This window comes from Heloderma suspectum, chromosome 6 (genome assembly GCF_057233095.1).
Source record: "Heloderma suspectum isolate Gila_16-S chromosome 6, 16-S_ref, whole genome shotgun sequence".
In the NCBI taxonomy this organism is placed as follows: Eukaryota; Metazoa; Chordata; class Lepidosauria; order Squamata; family Helodermatidae; genus Heloderma; species Heloderma suspectum.
The window spans coordinates 125,198,749-125,215,216 of record NC_139463.1 but is presented as its reverse complement, the minus strand read 5'-3'; the positions used below and the strand labels follow the sequence as shown (position 1 = coordinate 125,215,216).

Sequence of the window (16,468 nt, the reverse complement as noted above, 5' to 3'; positions counted from 1 at the left end):
TGCATTTGCACTAATTACTCTTCCTGGGGATAGTGCCAATGGGAAAAATGAATGAATGGTGGAGAGGTGGCCCCAGCCCTTGACCACATCACTGCTGGGTCACAACCACATCACAAAGGCACGCCCAGGAGTTAACACAGAGGAACGTGGCACACTGCAGCAGAACCACGTGGGAGCCACTTTAACTGAAAAAACAGAGTAAAAGGTATCTCAGATAATGCAGCTTTTCAAGACAGAAGCTGCTGGTTGGCAGCACATTGGCCATGACATCATGTGCCACGAAAGCCTCAAAACGCTCCCAGTTCGCAGGAAATCGCCCGTGAAGGCAGCCCCCTGTTAAGTGGACACACAAGGGATAGAACCAGGGATATTCTGTATGCAAAGCACGTCCTCTAGGGCTGAGCTATAGTCCCTCTGAGAGATCCATTTCTTTCTCACCTGCAAAGGATGCCATCCAGAAATCCACTGGGAGAGAAGCTGGAATAGAAAAAGAGAGAGGATCTGCAAGACTGTGGAAGGAAGAGTAGATGCACCCAGTCCATGGAAGGAATAATTACCCAATAGCACAGAGGGAAGGACAAACTGGGCTGTGTTGCACAGGCTAACTCTAGAACAACTGGCTGCAGGAAACGTTTGTGTTTAAAATGTACTTTTCACACTACTGAACGTACTGATCTCGCCAAGAGGAAGTGGGAGGGAGAGGCTTGAAAGATGCACTGCTGCATATATGCAATGTTGGTCAAGAGGTGCTGACCATAGGCCAAGCCTCAAGACTTCCCAGCATGCTTTGCATCGAGTAAACTTGTAGAAATGATCAGGCTGACATTTCAGAGGTGGGCTGTTGGTTTGATCCAGTGTGGGAACCGTTAGATGATCCAGTGGGACTCTTCCTATATTTACCCAGTCCCAATGAACGACCACACAGTTAGGGGCAAAAATTCACCCAACCGCCAGCCCACTTTCCTATCAGTGCAGTTAAATCATTTCTTGATCAGGGACAAGCGCCCCTGAGTTAACCAGAGGAGGGAAGTGAAAATGGGAAGCAGATAAAGACCGCCAGCCTGGCCTCTTTTCCCACAGAAAAGGCTTTGCTTTCAAGGCACGTTTTTTTCAGTGCCCTCCAACAGTTCTGCCTCCGCTTCAAATCTAACCACCTGCCGTGGAAGAACACGAAGCAGCCTGTCCTTGTGGACAGAGCAATGCACACATACCCCTCCCACTCTCTGTCACAAAGACACACCACGAGGCCCAAAATAGCAGTTTCAAGAAATGAACTACAAGGAGACAGTGAGCGAAGCCCACAAACCAGAGTGGGAGGAGGTTTCCTCGGATGCAAAGCTGTGCAGAAGTGCATTCCGGTATGAAAATGTGTGCATTCAAACTTTTGAGAGCTTCTGTCACCCCTCTTTAATTTCAAAAGGACACCCCCTCCCCCCGATCCTTCTGTATGATTTGCAGAATTGGTTAAATTAGCATCCCTTATTCCAGCCAAACAACTGAGCTTGAAGAGTCTGACTTTTAAGCAGCTGAAAAGAAGTATGAATGTGTTGTCCTGTTTCTTCTGCACTTGTGATTAAGAATGGCCAAAACACCTTCTGCAGATCAGCTCAGTGCTGCAAAGCATGCTGGGAACTCTTGAGGCCTTGCTGGTGGTCCTCCTCACACCCATGATGCACACTCATGATGCTCACTGTCACCACTATCTAGCTGTACTTCCTCCCCATGTGGTTGGAAAAAGACAAGGGGTTTGCATCAGCACAGTGCTAGAGTCACTTCTTTTAGACTCAGCCACTGAAGCATGGAGCAAATTGGCCGTCTTTCTGTGTTCCTGGGTAAGGTTCCTTCCTTCTTCCCTACTGCTCTCTTCTCCTTCTGGAGCTCCTTTGTCTAGCCTTTCCTTCCCTATTTGCATTTGTCTGTCTGCATTTTCTGGGTCTGCATCCAGACAAGAGTGTTCCAAAGATTTGAAGCTGGCTTACTGCAGCTCTTCTTCTTTGTGGTCCTGGTACATTCATTTTCTTTTAAAATTTCACCATGGTCCCTGGTCTAAGCAGCATTGCAGACTTCTCACAGCACTTTAATCTTTTGTTAACAAGGCCCTGCTATGGTGTCCAAAAGGATTATCTTACAATACTGAAAGTCCCTTATTTGTCTCTTGGTAAACCTCCAAGTTAGTTATTTGCTGCATTCGCATCCTGTCATAGGGGCACAAGGGTGCAACTCCCCCCCCCCAATTCCAGTCATGACATCATTCTGAGAGCAGCAACAATGGCTGGTTGTCAGGAGCACCCCTGCTGCCTTCTGAAATCCTCAAGTAGCCAGAATCAACACGCAGACAAAAGGGCTCTTTTCCAAGGCTTTATTTCCATTCAACCTAATGGTGCTTACAGATGCTAATTGCCTGAGACTAAGTGGAAAACTCAAAGGAGCAGCCTACCAGGGATTCTAAGCGTTAGGAAGATCAGTTGGTCTCCGTTTGGAGAAAAGCATGGCAACTCTCTGAACTTAAGGAATAGGAGGGGAGACTCCCCCGCCTTTCCCGTGGGGCATCGGGGCGCAGCTGTTGTCGTCGTGCCAAGTGGGCTGAGTGCCTCCTCTCGGTGCCCACAACCTCTCGCTTGTCTCTGTGCCTGCAGCTCATGTCTAGAAGCTCAAGATGTCCCTCCCTCTCCATGCCAGGGTCACTGTCGCTCCCAGGAATGTGAGCGGGGGTGCTCTCCCTCCAGCTGCACCTCTGAAAAATGAGCGGGTTCCTCTCCCACAGATTGTGTCTCTTCCTCAGAATCAGAGCTGCTTTGGGACTCTATGGCCTCAGATCCAACCCTGACACTGGTGTGCTGCGCCTGCCCCATCTATCTCAGTTTCCAGCCACACGGGCAAGACTCAGGACATGACAGGACAGGACAGGAGGTGCGTACATTTAACACAGGAAAGGGGGATGCCCTCAAGCTTATCTGGCACCGCAGGGGTGCAGCTCCTCGTAAGGCAAAGTGTTAGCGGCACAACCAGGCTCCTCCACGCCAAAGTAGCTCCATCCTGAGAGCGCCAATGGCACCCTGTGCTGCACATGGGCTATCTGTATTCCCCAGTTTCCCACCGAGGGAAGTCAGTAAATAAACCTGTGGGTGGGGGCAAGGATTCCATTGAGCTCCGCTGAGAGCAGCTCAATGCAAATGGTAGAATGTGGACCTGGGAGAGGAAGTGAGGTCGGCTTTCTGGCAGGCCCAGCCAGGCAGCACTATTGCCGTAGGCCTTTGGTTTGGTAGCCTGCGGGAGCACCTGCCTCGTTAAGCGTCCCTCGCTAACTGTTATTATGGAATCACTGACGTCCCTTCCTGTCCCACCTGGCACGGGCCCCTGGCTGAGTTCACTTTAATTCAAAGGGAACCAATGAGTGGTTTTCCAGCCCACAGATGAGGTAGGGAGAGAACACTGGAATGTATCTGAGAAGGGGAGTAGGGGTTGCTTGAAAGAACAATCCCTGCCAGTCCCAGAATCACAAAGGAAGATGCACTCCTTACGTCCACTGGCTTTTTGTGGTTTAACCCAATGCCCCACCCCTGGTAAACATGCATAGCATTGGGCTATTAAGGTTTGTATGTGAAAGCACCATAAAACCGTATGCGTTCACTCACAAAGACTGGAAAAGAGCTGAAAGAAAACATATGTGAAAGGGAGAGATGGGTAACTATCCCATTATGGGGATGGCCATGCCAGATTTCATGCGTGCTCATGGACATCTACACGAAGGCAAGGAAGGGCAATTGGCCCCCTGGGGATGAGCCATAGTCTCCAGATTCCCAGCTTTCATTTAAAAAAAGCAAGTCTCTAGCCTTTGTAAATCCCGAGATATGAGGCAAAGGCTGAATCTACACATAGCAGTTATACCGCTATCATACCGTTATCATAACTATTAGTGCCCATTGGTGTCATGTGTACCAATAGTTATGATGACGGTATGATAACGGTATAACTGCTATGTGTAGATTAAGCCAAAACGTGCACCCACTATTCTGCCTATTATTTTGTGAGAAACTAACCGGCTCCCACCTTTCAGTGTTTTTAGCCAAATGAATGAAGTCACAATGAATGAAGTTAAACACCAACTAGCTGAGTTATTAACCCTTCTGGATTAAGTCTTTTGGGCATCTTCCCTGTTCGGAAGTAATTGCAGCCTCATTTAAAAAAAAAAAAAATTGAAATCCAGGAGTTCCCTGTAGCTGGGTTCGGACAGTAGTGTGTCTACCAAAAAAGAAAAGGTAGCAGCAAAGACAAGAGTTCATGATCTTTCTAACTCAGATCTTGTCCATATTTTTTCTGAGTTCATAAACATTTCAAAAATTACCTTGATAATGTGTGCAGATAAAGTTCACCACTATTATACCCATATTGCAGGAGGCATCCTTCTTTTTTTACATTCAATTAAATAAACCACATTAGTAGACATGCATGTTAGCAACTGTCTAGTGCAATACGTTTTGTTGGTAAAAGTGCTCTTGGAAGAAACTGCAGGTAATGCAACACATTGAGTTACAATATGATCCTGGGTTGCAAATATCTTGCTTAAGTGCAGTTTTAACTAACAATTTAAGCAGATTGGGTGTTTTTCTGAATGCGATGCATGTGGGTGTTTTTCTGAACGCGATGCATGGTGGAGAATTAATGGCTTTCGTTAAACAAGCTCAGTAGGACATAATAGGGTAATTATCTTTCATAATCTTGTGGTAATTAGGAGCAGCAGGATGGTAGTCCACAACAAATGGAATGCAATTTCTTTCAAAGAGTTAACCTTTGCTTCATAAAGTAGGGTATCTCTGGATATTACTGATGCTCAATTGATGTTGGAGTCAGTTATGAGACTAGGGTATCCACATTGTTGGAGGTGTTCATTTTATCTTCTTGAGAATGTTTGTTATTAACAAAAGTGTTTTATCCTAAGAGCCAAACTATATATAATGTTCTTCTTTAGGTGGTTTAGATGACATGACTTGAAGTTAAGGTACAGGTGGGAATCTGTAGGTTTACAATGCAATCTGTGACAATTGGATGGTTTTCAATGGTTAAGAGGACATGTGCTGCTTTACACCTACCTCTCTCTTAGGGATGTGCAAACCCACCCCCATCCAGGTTCTCTGGGCACCCGCCCAGCCCCTGCCCCTGCTCACCGGTCCCCGGACCACGCTCCAGCCCCTCCCAAGTTTGGTGAGCAGCCTGCACTCACCCCGGTGGCCTTGTTAAGCTCCACCATTACCATTTTTTAAAAAAATAAAATGGCAATTACAAAAATGTACATGTTTGCATATGTGCAAAAATGTGCATTTTGCGAATGAGCATATTTGCCCTTGTGAATATATGCATTTGTGAAAATGCACATTTTCACGTGTACGTGAAATGCACATTTTTATGCATATGCAAATATGCACATTTTTGCGATTGCCATTTTATTTTTCAAAAAATGGCAGCTGCAGAGCTCAACGAGGCTGCCGGGATGAGTGTGGTCCGCTTGCTGAGTGTGGGCAGGGGGGGCAAGGGCTCGGCAAGCAGGGCTCAGGGGTGCAGGCAGTGGGCTTCCACCAGATTCCCAGGCAGAATTGGGTGCCCACACCATCCCTCTCTCTCTCTCTCTCTGAATGGATATAGATATAGAACTTTAAGACAACCTGCCATTTTTAGCTCTTGCAGGAAGCCCAAGTGGAATTTCTCCCATTTCTGTCTTAGTGTTGGCCTTGGAGCTGAGAGAGTGTGTTAGTGTTTTCTCATGTATTGCAGAAATAAAGAAACCTTTTGTGAAGGTACCTGAATCTATTGTGTGTTGCCTGTAGAGCAGAGCCTAGCAGCAAGCTGCGCAGGTCACCCCATCCCTCACCCCCCAATATTAACCTTGCCCTTCAACCCTGTAATGGTCTTTGAACCAAAGGGCCATTACAGGAGTGAAGGGAGTCATGGAAAGAACTAAGAGTTTCAACTGTTGTGGAAAGACATTGTCTGGACACCAGGTCTACCCACTGAGAATAAATCAATAAATATTTGGTATACAGATTTCTCAGAGGCTACAACTACCTATCTTGGTAGACCTAATGCCCAGGCCATATTGTGGCTCATTCACCAGATCTACCAGAAATGAGGGACCTGTTCTCTGATGCTATCTGGATCTGGCAGACCTGTTCTCTGATGCTATGTAAACTGTGCAACAATACACAAAACGTACAGTTCAAGGAAAAATATGCAATTCCAAAAGAACAGTGCTGTAGTTCAGAATTCAAGCCATGCAAAAATTGTATTGTTAGCTGATGTAAAACTTGGCTGATCACAATGTGAAAAGTAAAGGGAGTGGTCCAGGCTCCTCCAGAACCCTAAAACCTGATCAAGGAGACTCATTTCTCACTGCTGAAGACTCTCCCCTCAGACTCCACTGCTACTCTCTAGAGCTGCCTTCCCCAATTTGGTGCCCTTCAAATGTGTTAGACTTCAGCTTCAATCAGCCCCAGCCAGTGGTCCAGAATGCTGGGGTTGCAGTCCAAAACATCTGGAGGGCACCAGGTGGGGGAAGACTGTTCTGGAGAGTGTTCACCAATGTTTCCAATATGAAGGAAATCATTCTAGGACAAGTCATGTGAAGTTGTCAATGTTATGATAAGGACAGTGATGCCATAAAATATACAGTATGATATTCTTAAGACAGCAGTACTGTGTTGTGCATTTGGTAGGGGGTCCTCTCTTGTTCCTAGATGTGTGTTTTTATTCTTTGCTCCAAATGAAGTTTTGTTGGGCTTCATGATGCTTCTTGAATATAGCACTCTTCTACATTAGTGCTGTTTAATTCCCAGGATCTTCTGCTAGACTGTGTATGCTTCTAAATGTCATAGAATGTGATGCTGAGCAACAAAGAGCACACACAAGGAAAGTGCACAGTTGTGTTGTACCAGCGTGTGCTATGCATGTGAATTACAACCATGAAGTGCTGTGCAGCTTTGCCTCCCCGCCTCCCCTGAAAAAATTCCAATGGATGCCCATGATTGGCTAGATCATTGTTCTCAGGAAGAATCACGTATAGGATGCTTCCAAACAAATAGCTCCTAACAGCACTACCAGTCAAAACACAATGTGCAGCTATTCCATCTTTTCCTCTCTAACAGGGGTTTTTGTTTTTTTGTTTGGGGGGGGGTTGTGGAAAGAGAAAAGATGGAAGAAGCGGTGGGAAAAGATGGGAGAGTTACAAATGGCAGACATCATCCTCTGGATCCTGCGTAACATTCCATGAATACGAGTGAGGGGCTGTCTTCAGAAGCCATTTAGTGCAGAATTAGACAAGTCTGAATTCCTTTGAGACAGATGGTGTTGTCACCAATCCGCTGCCAACCAGCCATTTCCTTCTTGAAAAGCCGCATTTTCTGAAAGTCCTTTTACTCCAGCTTTTTTACTGAAAGCAGCTCCCTGGTGGTTTTACCACAGTGTGCCATGTCTCCCCACACACACACATTAAATCCTATGCATGCCTCTGTGACCTGGCAGTGACGTGATCAAGGGGATGGGACACCCCATTCCCTCTTGTTTCTCCAAGGGAAGTAGTATTTCCCATTGAGAAAATCCCCAGGAGTGCAGCAGCAACCCCTCACATTAGCGTAATAGTGGGGACACTTATTCACCTCAGCTAGCCTGCTTTTAATCTTTAACATATCCCCCCCCTTTCTGTGCATGTTTACTCAGAAGTTAGAAAGAAATCTCGCTCCCCTGCAGTGAAAGGGTTAAAGGCTAACTTTAGTAACTCACCCTAAAGCACTCTTTCCCTTCTCCATTGCTCTCTCCATTGCGACATTATGCTTCTTTGATGTTCTGTAGTTTCTCTGATGTAAAGTTGTTCTTTCATTGTTATGTAAAGTCATTTCTCCGCTTTATCACAGTGCCTTTCTGGTGTAAGGGAGCTTCACACTGTGAGCAGGGAGAAGGAGAAAGGGAGAAAGGGGGTGGGGGTTGAAGCAATAGACAAAAGTGCACACATGGGGAAAAATGGGGTGGGAGCAATAACTCCATGGCAGATTGCTGGAATGCAGCAAAATTGGGGTGAGGGGAAGCTCTCGGGGGGCGCCTTCAGATGCTGCACTGGAGAACTGGGGATTTTGGCTTCTTCAGGGAAATCTGCACACATGGGGAGAATTAGTTGCTCTATTCATAATAATGTAGTAGCTGGGGGGAGCCTGGACAGAGGTGGGAAACAAGTCCCTCTCATTGGTTGCCAGTTTGATGATGTTCAGTTCTACTCCTCCCATACCAACCGAAAGTATGTTCCTTTCAAGCGCCGTGTGTCTCTGCAAACCAGATTTTAAAGGTATGCTACACTCAGCTTATCTTGCTTTGTCTGTTTACACGAAGTTCTCATATGCCATGTTCACAGATAGAAAACTTGTATATCTGACTGCTGCTTCTGCTATCCTACTGATTTGCATGTGTTTTTCCCCTTTCACTCTGTTGGGTGAGCTAAGGTGAAGAAGAGGCGAGGTAGTTAAGTGGTCCATTCCTGTTTCTATCTGATAGTCTTATTAAAAATAGAAACAAATGAAAATAATAATTAGAAAGACCATGAAATCATGACCTGCACTGCTGCTGCAATAGCCCTGTGCTCATTTTTCTGTGACTGTTGTCAGTATCTGTTGGAATGCCTCTAGCAAGCAACCATTCCCCATAGAAATCCCCATAGAAGTCAAATTGACTAAACCAGAAGCTGCTTGAAGTGTTGTCCGGTCCATCTCTCTTTTTTCCCAAGCCTTTGGAATTAAGGGGAGCACCTCCAGTTGGGTATTTGGAAAACAGCAAAGAGCATCGTCCCCCAGACCAAAACACACAGGGCGATCTTGAGATATAAAATGAAATCGGAGACCTCCAAACACGGAAGTGTTGTAATAATACGTGACTTCAATTACCCCCACATTGACTGGAAAAATGTATGTTCCAGGCATGATAAAGAGGTTAAAATTATCGATGCCTAATGACTGTGCCCTAGAACAGTTGGTCATGGAACTAACCAAACAGGAGGTAACCCTGGATTTAACCCTAAATGGTGTCACCCAAGACCTGGTACGAGATGTGAGCATTGTTGAATCAACTGGAATCAGTGATCACAGTGCTATCAGATTTCAAATATATTTAAGTGGGAAATTGTCCAGGAAATCCAAGAGTCATATTTGACTTCAAAACAGGAAACTTCTCTAAAATGAGAGAACAGCAGGGGGGGGATCTGAAAAGGAGAGTCAAGCGGGTTAAACCCCTTCAAAATGCTTGGAGATTACTCAAAACCACAGTAATAGAAGCTCAGCTAGAATGTATACCACACATTAGGAAAGCATGGTTAACAACCAGGGTAAAGGAAGCTATTAGAGAAAAGAAGGCTTCCTTCTGGCGGTCTTCCCCAAATGAGGAAAACAAAAGGGAGCACAAGTTTGCACAAAGGAGATGCAAGCAGAAATCAGAGATACAAAAAATCATTTTGAGAAATATATCACTAACAATATCAAGGCCAACAATTTTTTTTTTTTTAATATCAGAAGCAGGAAACCAGCTAGGGAGGCAGGTGGACTGTTGAATGACAATGGAGTACTAAAGGAGGATAAGGAGATTGCAGAGAGGCTGAATGAATACTTTTCATCTGTCTTCACTGCAGAAGATGTACGTCAAATACCTGTGCCTGAACTGATGTTTTTAGTAAGGGAGTCTGAGGAGCTGAGGCAAAAAATGCTGACAAAAGATGAAGTTCTCAACCTTATTGACCAACTGAAAGTTAATAAATCACTGATCCCAGATGATATCCATCCTAGATAGTTCTAAAGAAATCAAATGTGAAAATGCTGATTTTCTAGCAAAAATATATGACATGTCCCTAAGATCAGCCTCTGTATCAGAGGACTGGAGAATAGCCAGTGGAATGCCAATTTTTAAATAGGGATCAAGGGGGGATGGTTCAACAAGCTGATTGGTGGGAGATTCAGAACAGATAAAAGAAGAACTTCACACAGCGATTAGTTAAACTATGGAATTCGCTACCACCAGATATAATAATAGTCACTAATTTGGGTGGCTTGAAAAGGGGATTAGACAAATTCATGGAGAATAAGGCTATCCGTGGCTACTAGTCCTGAAGACTACATGCTACCTTCAGTATCAGAGGCATTCTGCCTATGTACACCAGTTGCTGGGGAACATGGGCGGGAGGGTGCTGGTGCACTCATGTCCTGCTTGTGGGTTCCCCGTGGGCAGCTGGGTGGCCACTGTGTGAACACAATGCTGGACTAGATGGACCCTTGGTCTGATCCAGCAGGGCTCTTTTGTTCTTAATCAGGAATTTTAGGAGCCAGGATTATGAAACTTGACACTGGCCTCATCCAAGTTTTACACACATCACATCTGACATTGATATTTGTCTTTTCTCTTTCAGCCTCATTCTCGATTCTTTCCTGGCCGGTCCCCCTTGCAGGTAACAAAGGCAACTAATTAATGTTACCCCAGGCAGGCACTGAGCCGGGAGACCGTGGGCCGTGTTCACACAATCTCCTCAGTTCACGGGAAATGGAGGTCACGCGAAAAGTGGTGTGTTCCTCTCTTCAGAGGGGTGTATATACACCTCTACTTCTCTTGGTCTTTTTGTTCCTGTGTGGCTGGTTCCTCATTTTGAAGCCTAGGAGTGGAAGGCCATGATGAGTAGGGGATGGGCCTGGTGAAAGATGCTGTGACCTAACAGTGGTGGGGAAAATAGGGGGACCAATATCAGAAGAAGAGTTCCAGAAAAGAAGGGAGGAGTGAGAATTGTAAAAAGAACTGAGTGATGGGCAGAAGAAGAGCATAAGAGGCGTGGGGAAAGGCAGATGGCTTGGCTCTGCCAAGGACAGTCCAGCTGCAAGAAAACAAACTCCAGACCAATATTACAGGAGGCTGTATCAGAAAAACAGAGCAAACAGATTGACCAAGTACCTACTGCAAAGATGTGTATTCTTATTGCATCCCCTTCCCCTTCTCAGATCCCCAGGTGACTTCTGTGGTTCCACCTCCTTCAGCCACCAGGCTGTCTGTTTCCCCTCCATACAGCATCTTTGCTTGAGGAGAGCAGGTCTCATTGATATGCTCCCTCCCAGAAGGACGGAGGGCAGCGGGGTTCTTTTTCCATGAAAATAAGTCAGAAGGTGGATGGACCCTACATGCACGACAGGCAGAAAAGAACTTGGAGCTCTCCACAACATGCCTGGAGTGGAAACAAAGAAAACATTTGCCTGTTCATACTGGGGGTGGGGGGGGAGACAGTGCAGGAGAATGGTCTCACCCTGCACTGAGTAACGATGTCGTAATCTCCATCGCTGTGAGAAGTGTTCTCTTGGTGAATGCATTACACACACACGGGGCCAATCTAAACGGAAACGCTTTGTGAAGCGATTTGGCCACAATCCGCATTTTCACAGCATCGAATTAGCTCTTTCCACGGTACATGCAGTGCTGTATGCCTCTGCTTTTGTGGGGTATCCAGGAACTGAAGCCACATTAGTTGGGGTGGGGTGGATGAGTCCCGCCACAAGTAGAAATGAACGTCAGCAATTGCGTAAGTGCAGGGCAGCTGATGAGCGGAGGCTGGCTCCCCCTCCCTTGCGTGTTCAATGAAGTGCAGTGGAGGACTTGCTTGCAAGCAGATGTTCATGACACACCCCACATACACACACACATTTATGAGGCGGGCAGGGAAGCAGGCAGCCGCTACCACCCGGAGACTGAGCAGAATGAGTGGGAGTGCAAGAGGCACTGAGGGCAGAGAGCGCAGAGCTGGTGAGGAGAGAGGGTGACTAGCACATCGTCTTTGATGTATATTAACTGCCCAATAAACAGGCTCCCCCCCCCAACACAGGCTCAATGAAGCGCTTCTGAGTATGTGTTCATGAAAACCATCCGCCCGGGCTTCCACCCTTTCTTAGCTGCACAGCTTTGAATCAACAGGCGTCCACCATTTCTCAGCTGTGCTCCTTCGTAGCTGCACCGTTTCAAAACAGCAGGGATGGCTCCTGTCCCCACTCCCAAGCTCAATGACTATTTAAAGTGAGAGGCAGTGACTGAGCCGGCGTTTCTCAGCTGTGCTCCTTCATTTAAAACAGCAGGGATGGCTTCCCCGGCCCCCCAAGCTTGATGGCTATTCAAAGTGAGACACAGCAACTGGCCCCATGTTCACAACAGCACAGTTTCAAAGCAGCAGGGCTGCTCCTGTACTCGGCAAAGGGGAACTGAAGGCAATGAGTTGCTTCCGGGTAGACATGTTTATCCCTCTGCTCTCCCCATGCCCCACACTACTTTCCCTTCCACCAATCAGCACTGCCCCCACCAACCCGCGCTGAAGCCAGCTGAGGTCACACGGACTCCTGAACAGCACTGAAGCCACTGTGACAGGAAAATCTGACACAAAATGAGTTTGGGGGGGGGAAACGGGTTTAGGGTAAGAAACACCAGGCTAACTATGGAGAGCAGTGTGCATCATCTGACACTATCAATCTGGGGGTGGAGCAGAACCGGAGTGAAAGCTCCATGTAGATGAGGCCAAGGACTTCCCATCTTCATGTTAAGACCTCTGTTGGGTACAATGGGACTTACTGCTTAGAAAGTGTGCTTGGGATTGCATGCAGGCGTCTGTAGATGTATTTTTCTTAATTTTCTTAATCCTGCAAATGCGCTTTTGGAAACCCACAGAAGAGGGGGTGGAAATTCAACAATAAATCGTTGTAGCACTGTCCTGCTGCACACCAACACTAACGGAGAAAAAGCTCTGTTTGAAGTGAGCGTCATGCTCCAAGATACCCACATACATGCTAAAGCTGCATACGTATGCAGCTTTATGCACACGTATGCACACGTGCTGCATCCGTACCTGAACTGGCTGGCCATTGGCTGCAGAGGAGGGGGTGAGGGCCACAGGGGTGAGCATCATGGTGCAGCAAGCAAAGGGCAGCGATGGTTTAATGCAGACTGAAAACCAAGTCAGTGTTGGTATGAAGCAGGTATACATGGATCCAATGGCTGGCTGGCTGGCTGACCACATTTGTATGCTGCCTCATCACAAAGTTCTCTGGGCAGCTTGCAGTAAACAAACATAAAAACGAGTTAACTATAAAACTGGACATAAACTCATAATACCAAAAGCAACATAAAATACGACAACAGAGCAAAACTCACAGCACCCCAAAATTAAACACCCCGATTTTAAAACTTAGAGAATACCAGAATTTAAAGAGAATAAGAAAGTGGCTAAATGGCTTTTTTGTTCCTGCCACTTCCTTCCCTTTCTCAGATTCCCAGGTAGCCTCTGCAGTTCCACCTCCACCAGCTCCCAGGCTGTCCTTGGCCCCTCCAGGCAGCATCTTTCCCCGAGGACAGCGGGTCTGGCTGACATGCTCCCTCCCAGAAGGACAGAGCGCACCGAACTTCCTTTTCTATGGAAATAATGCAAGTGGCAGTTGGACCCTGTATGAAGGAAAGAAGGGAAGCACCCTGGAATTCTCCACAGCACATCTGGTGTCAAATTCTCCTCAGCGCATGGGCTGCACTTACGAGGAAGAAAGCAGTAGAAAACAGTCTGCATTGAGTAACATCATTGAGTTTTCTATCACTGGTGAGGAAAGTTCTGCTTGTAAATTAATTACACGCACACACACACAGTCATCCTCATCTGAGTAGTTAGAACAAGTATGAAAAAGATAGGGGAAAGACATTCCAGAGAGTTTTTGTTTTGTTTCTGGAATATTTGCTACTGTATTAACTGTGGTACAGCAGGTGAAAACAGGAAATGTGGGGGTCAGGATTGCTGAGTTCTCTGCTCAGTTCTCTTCTAAGTGTGATTTCTGTGTCTACACTGCAGGTCTAAATATAAACCTGTTTGATTGCTAGTGTTTTCTCATAAGAAATCTTGGCAATTCTGATTCTGTGGAACTCTAGAAAATATTAAACGAGGTCCTTGGCGCTGTCCCCAAACTACAGCTCCTATCACAGGGCTCAGTCCTGGGCAATGCTCTTCAACACTTTTATTAATGACTTGGAGGAGGAGGTGCAGGGAATGCTGATCAAATTTGCAGATGACACAAAATTGGGCAGGATAGCAAATACTTTGGAAAACAGAAACAGAATTCAAAGTGATCTGGATAGACTGGAGAGCTGGGCAGGAAACAACAGAATGACATTTAATAGGCATAAATGCCAAGTTCTGCACCTAGGAATAAGAAATCAAATGCACAGTTACAAGATGGGCAATATGTGGCTGAACAACACTACAAGCGAGAAGGATCTTGGAATTGTTGTCGATCACAAGCTGAATATGAGCCCACAATGTGATGTGGCTGCAAAAAAAGGCAAATGCCATTTTGGGCTGCATTAATAGAAGCATAGCTTCCAAATCCCAGGAAGTACTAGTTCTCCTCTACTCAGCACTGGTTAGGCCTCATCTGGAGTACTGTGTCCAGTTCTGGGCACCACACTTTAAGAAGGATGCAGACAAGCTGGAGAGAGTTCAGAGGACGGCAACGAAGATGATCAGGGGACTGGAAACAAAGCCCTATGAGGAGAGACTGTAAGAACCTGGCATGTTTAGCCTTGAGAAGAGAAGACTGAGGGGAGATATGATAGCACTCTTCAAGTACTGGAAAGGTTGTCACAGAGAGGATCTCTTCTCCATCATCCCAGAGTGCAGGACATGGAATAATGGGATCGAGTGACAGGAAGCCAGATTCTGACTGAACATCACGAAAAACAGTTTTCCTGACTGTTAGAGCCGTACAGCAATGGAACCCATTCCATAGGGAGGTGTTGGGCTCTCCCACACTGGAGGCGTTCAAGACGAGGATGGACAGCCATCTGCCAGGGATGCTCTGACTTGGATTCCTGCACTGAGCAGTGGGTTGGACTCGATGGCCTTGTAGGCCCCTTCCAACCCTACTATTCTATGATTCTATCAATTTGGGGGGGGGGGAGTCATGACAGTTAAAGAGTTTTTATAAATCAGCTTAAGCTGGTGGTGTAATTGTGACTGTCTTTACGCGAGGCATTTATAGTGCATTTGTGACTAGCCACGGAACTTCCACGGACGTTTGCGGGTCCATTACATGACACTGTCGTCTTCCAGGGCCCCACCTGCATTACCCCCGGGCAAAAAGCATAGTTTAAAACACCCGATTTAAAAGAGGTATTTCATACAATGGGGTGCACTGCCATTTTTCAGCCACTAGATGGAGGTGTTTTTCATTGACAGATATATGGGCTGCTGAGCAAGGAGGTGTGGTCACATTCCTCATCTAGTGAGCCAATTCTCATTGCACCACAGAGATGGAAGAAAATGCCCCAGCGGGATCCCGGATTTTTCTTTAATATATGGCATCTCTACACCATCCTGAAATCCTGCATTTAAAGTGGGGATTTCTGCTTCCGTTTTAAATGCAGGATCACAACAACTCCCTTTACACGCCCTCCCCTTCCCTCCTCCTTCTCCCCGTATCCGAGTCTTCCATTATCTTTCACTGATCTTGCTCCTCTTTTTGCGGCTTTAACTCTTTTCACGGAGGAAACTGAAGCAGAAAACAGTGGGGTAATTTGATAGCTCATTATCTGCGAACTATTTAAAAATGGAACAGAGGGCACTTAGTGCAGGAGACGTCCTGGAGGGTCACGGCGTCATGTAAAGAGCCCGCAAACTTCCATGAAGGAGCCATCTCAATCACAGGATAAAAGCCTGGTGTAAAGGAGCCCATAGAGACGCCCCGTGTCTTCAGAGCTGGTATTAGACTGAGCAATAAAATCCCAGACTCTGTAAAGGAGAATGTCTAAAGAACATGGGTTGAATTCATACTAAGTGAGACACATTTTAATACTGAAAGCAGTGGATTGTGATTCAGATTTCTTTATTTGTATGTAGTCATCAGACCATCACAAAGGAAAAATTTAACAAGGGAAACTACATATCTAAATTAATATAATGCAATTAAAATTGACAGAAACCCAAATGATATAACATTCCAGATCCCCATGGCATTCCCCTTTAAATATTTTGTCCTTGTTCTAACAGAAGTTAGGATCACTAAAATTTCCACAAATCTGAATGACATTGTATGAAATCAGCCGTGAATCTCCTCAACTCAGCATTCTCCATTAAAAATGTTTCTTGAACATCAGTTACGGTAGAAAGGAGACCTGCAGTCTTGGCAGTTAGATACTTATCTTGCCAACACAGATTGGTTACAGTAGTGATGGGACACTCTTTCTTTCTTTCTTTCTTTCTTTCTTTCTCTCTCTCTCTCTCTCTTTGGTCCATGGGCCAAAATGGCTCCAGTCAAGCACATCGGGGCAGCGTGCCAGCAGTGGCTGGGGCCACAGGTCAAGGTGGGCAGGCTACGCCCACTGCTGGCATTCGGCCCCTGGCGTGCTTGTCCCCCCCTGCACTCACACCCAGGGGCCTTCACGCCGGCTC

General features: G+C 46.1%; 1 protein-coding gene across 1 annotated transcript; it reads left to right on the top strand.

The window, feature by feature from the left end:
• Positions 1-1,783: 1,783 nt before the first annotated feature.
• Positions 1,784-13,902, top strand: LOC146343053 (uncharacterized). The gene is made up of 4 exons (XM_084808117.1): positions 1,784-1,832; positions 10,427-10,465; positions 13,307-13,627; positions 13,874-13,902. The coding sequence occupies exons 1-4, from the start codon at positions 1,799-1,801 to the stop codon at positions 13,900-13,902; spliced, it is 423 nt and encodes a 140-aa protein (XP_084664243.1). The 5' UTR covers positions 1,784-1,798.
• The last annotated feature ends 2,566 nt before the right edge of the window (positions 13,903-16,468 follow it).

Coding starts and splice junctions, on each gene's coding strand:
- LOC146343053 (XM_084808117.1), top strand. CDS start 1,799: ATGGAGCAAATTGGCCGTCTTTCTGTGTTCCTGG. Junction 1,833..10,426: donor CCGTCTTTCTGTGTTCCTGG/GTAAGGTTCCTT, acceptor TTTCTCTTTCAG/CCTCATTCTCGATTCTTTCC. Junction 10,466..13,306: donor CTGGCCGGTCCCCCTTGCAG/GTAACAAAGGCA, acceptor TCCCTTTCTCAG/ATTCCCAGGTAGCCTCTGCA.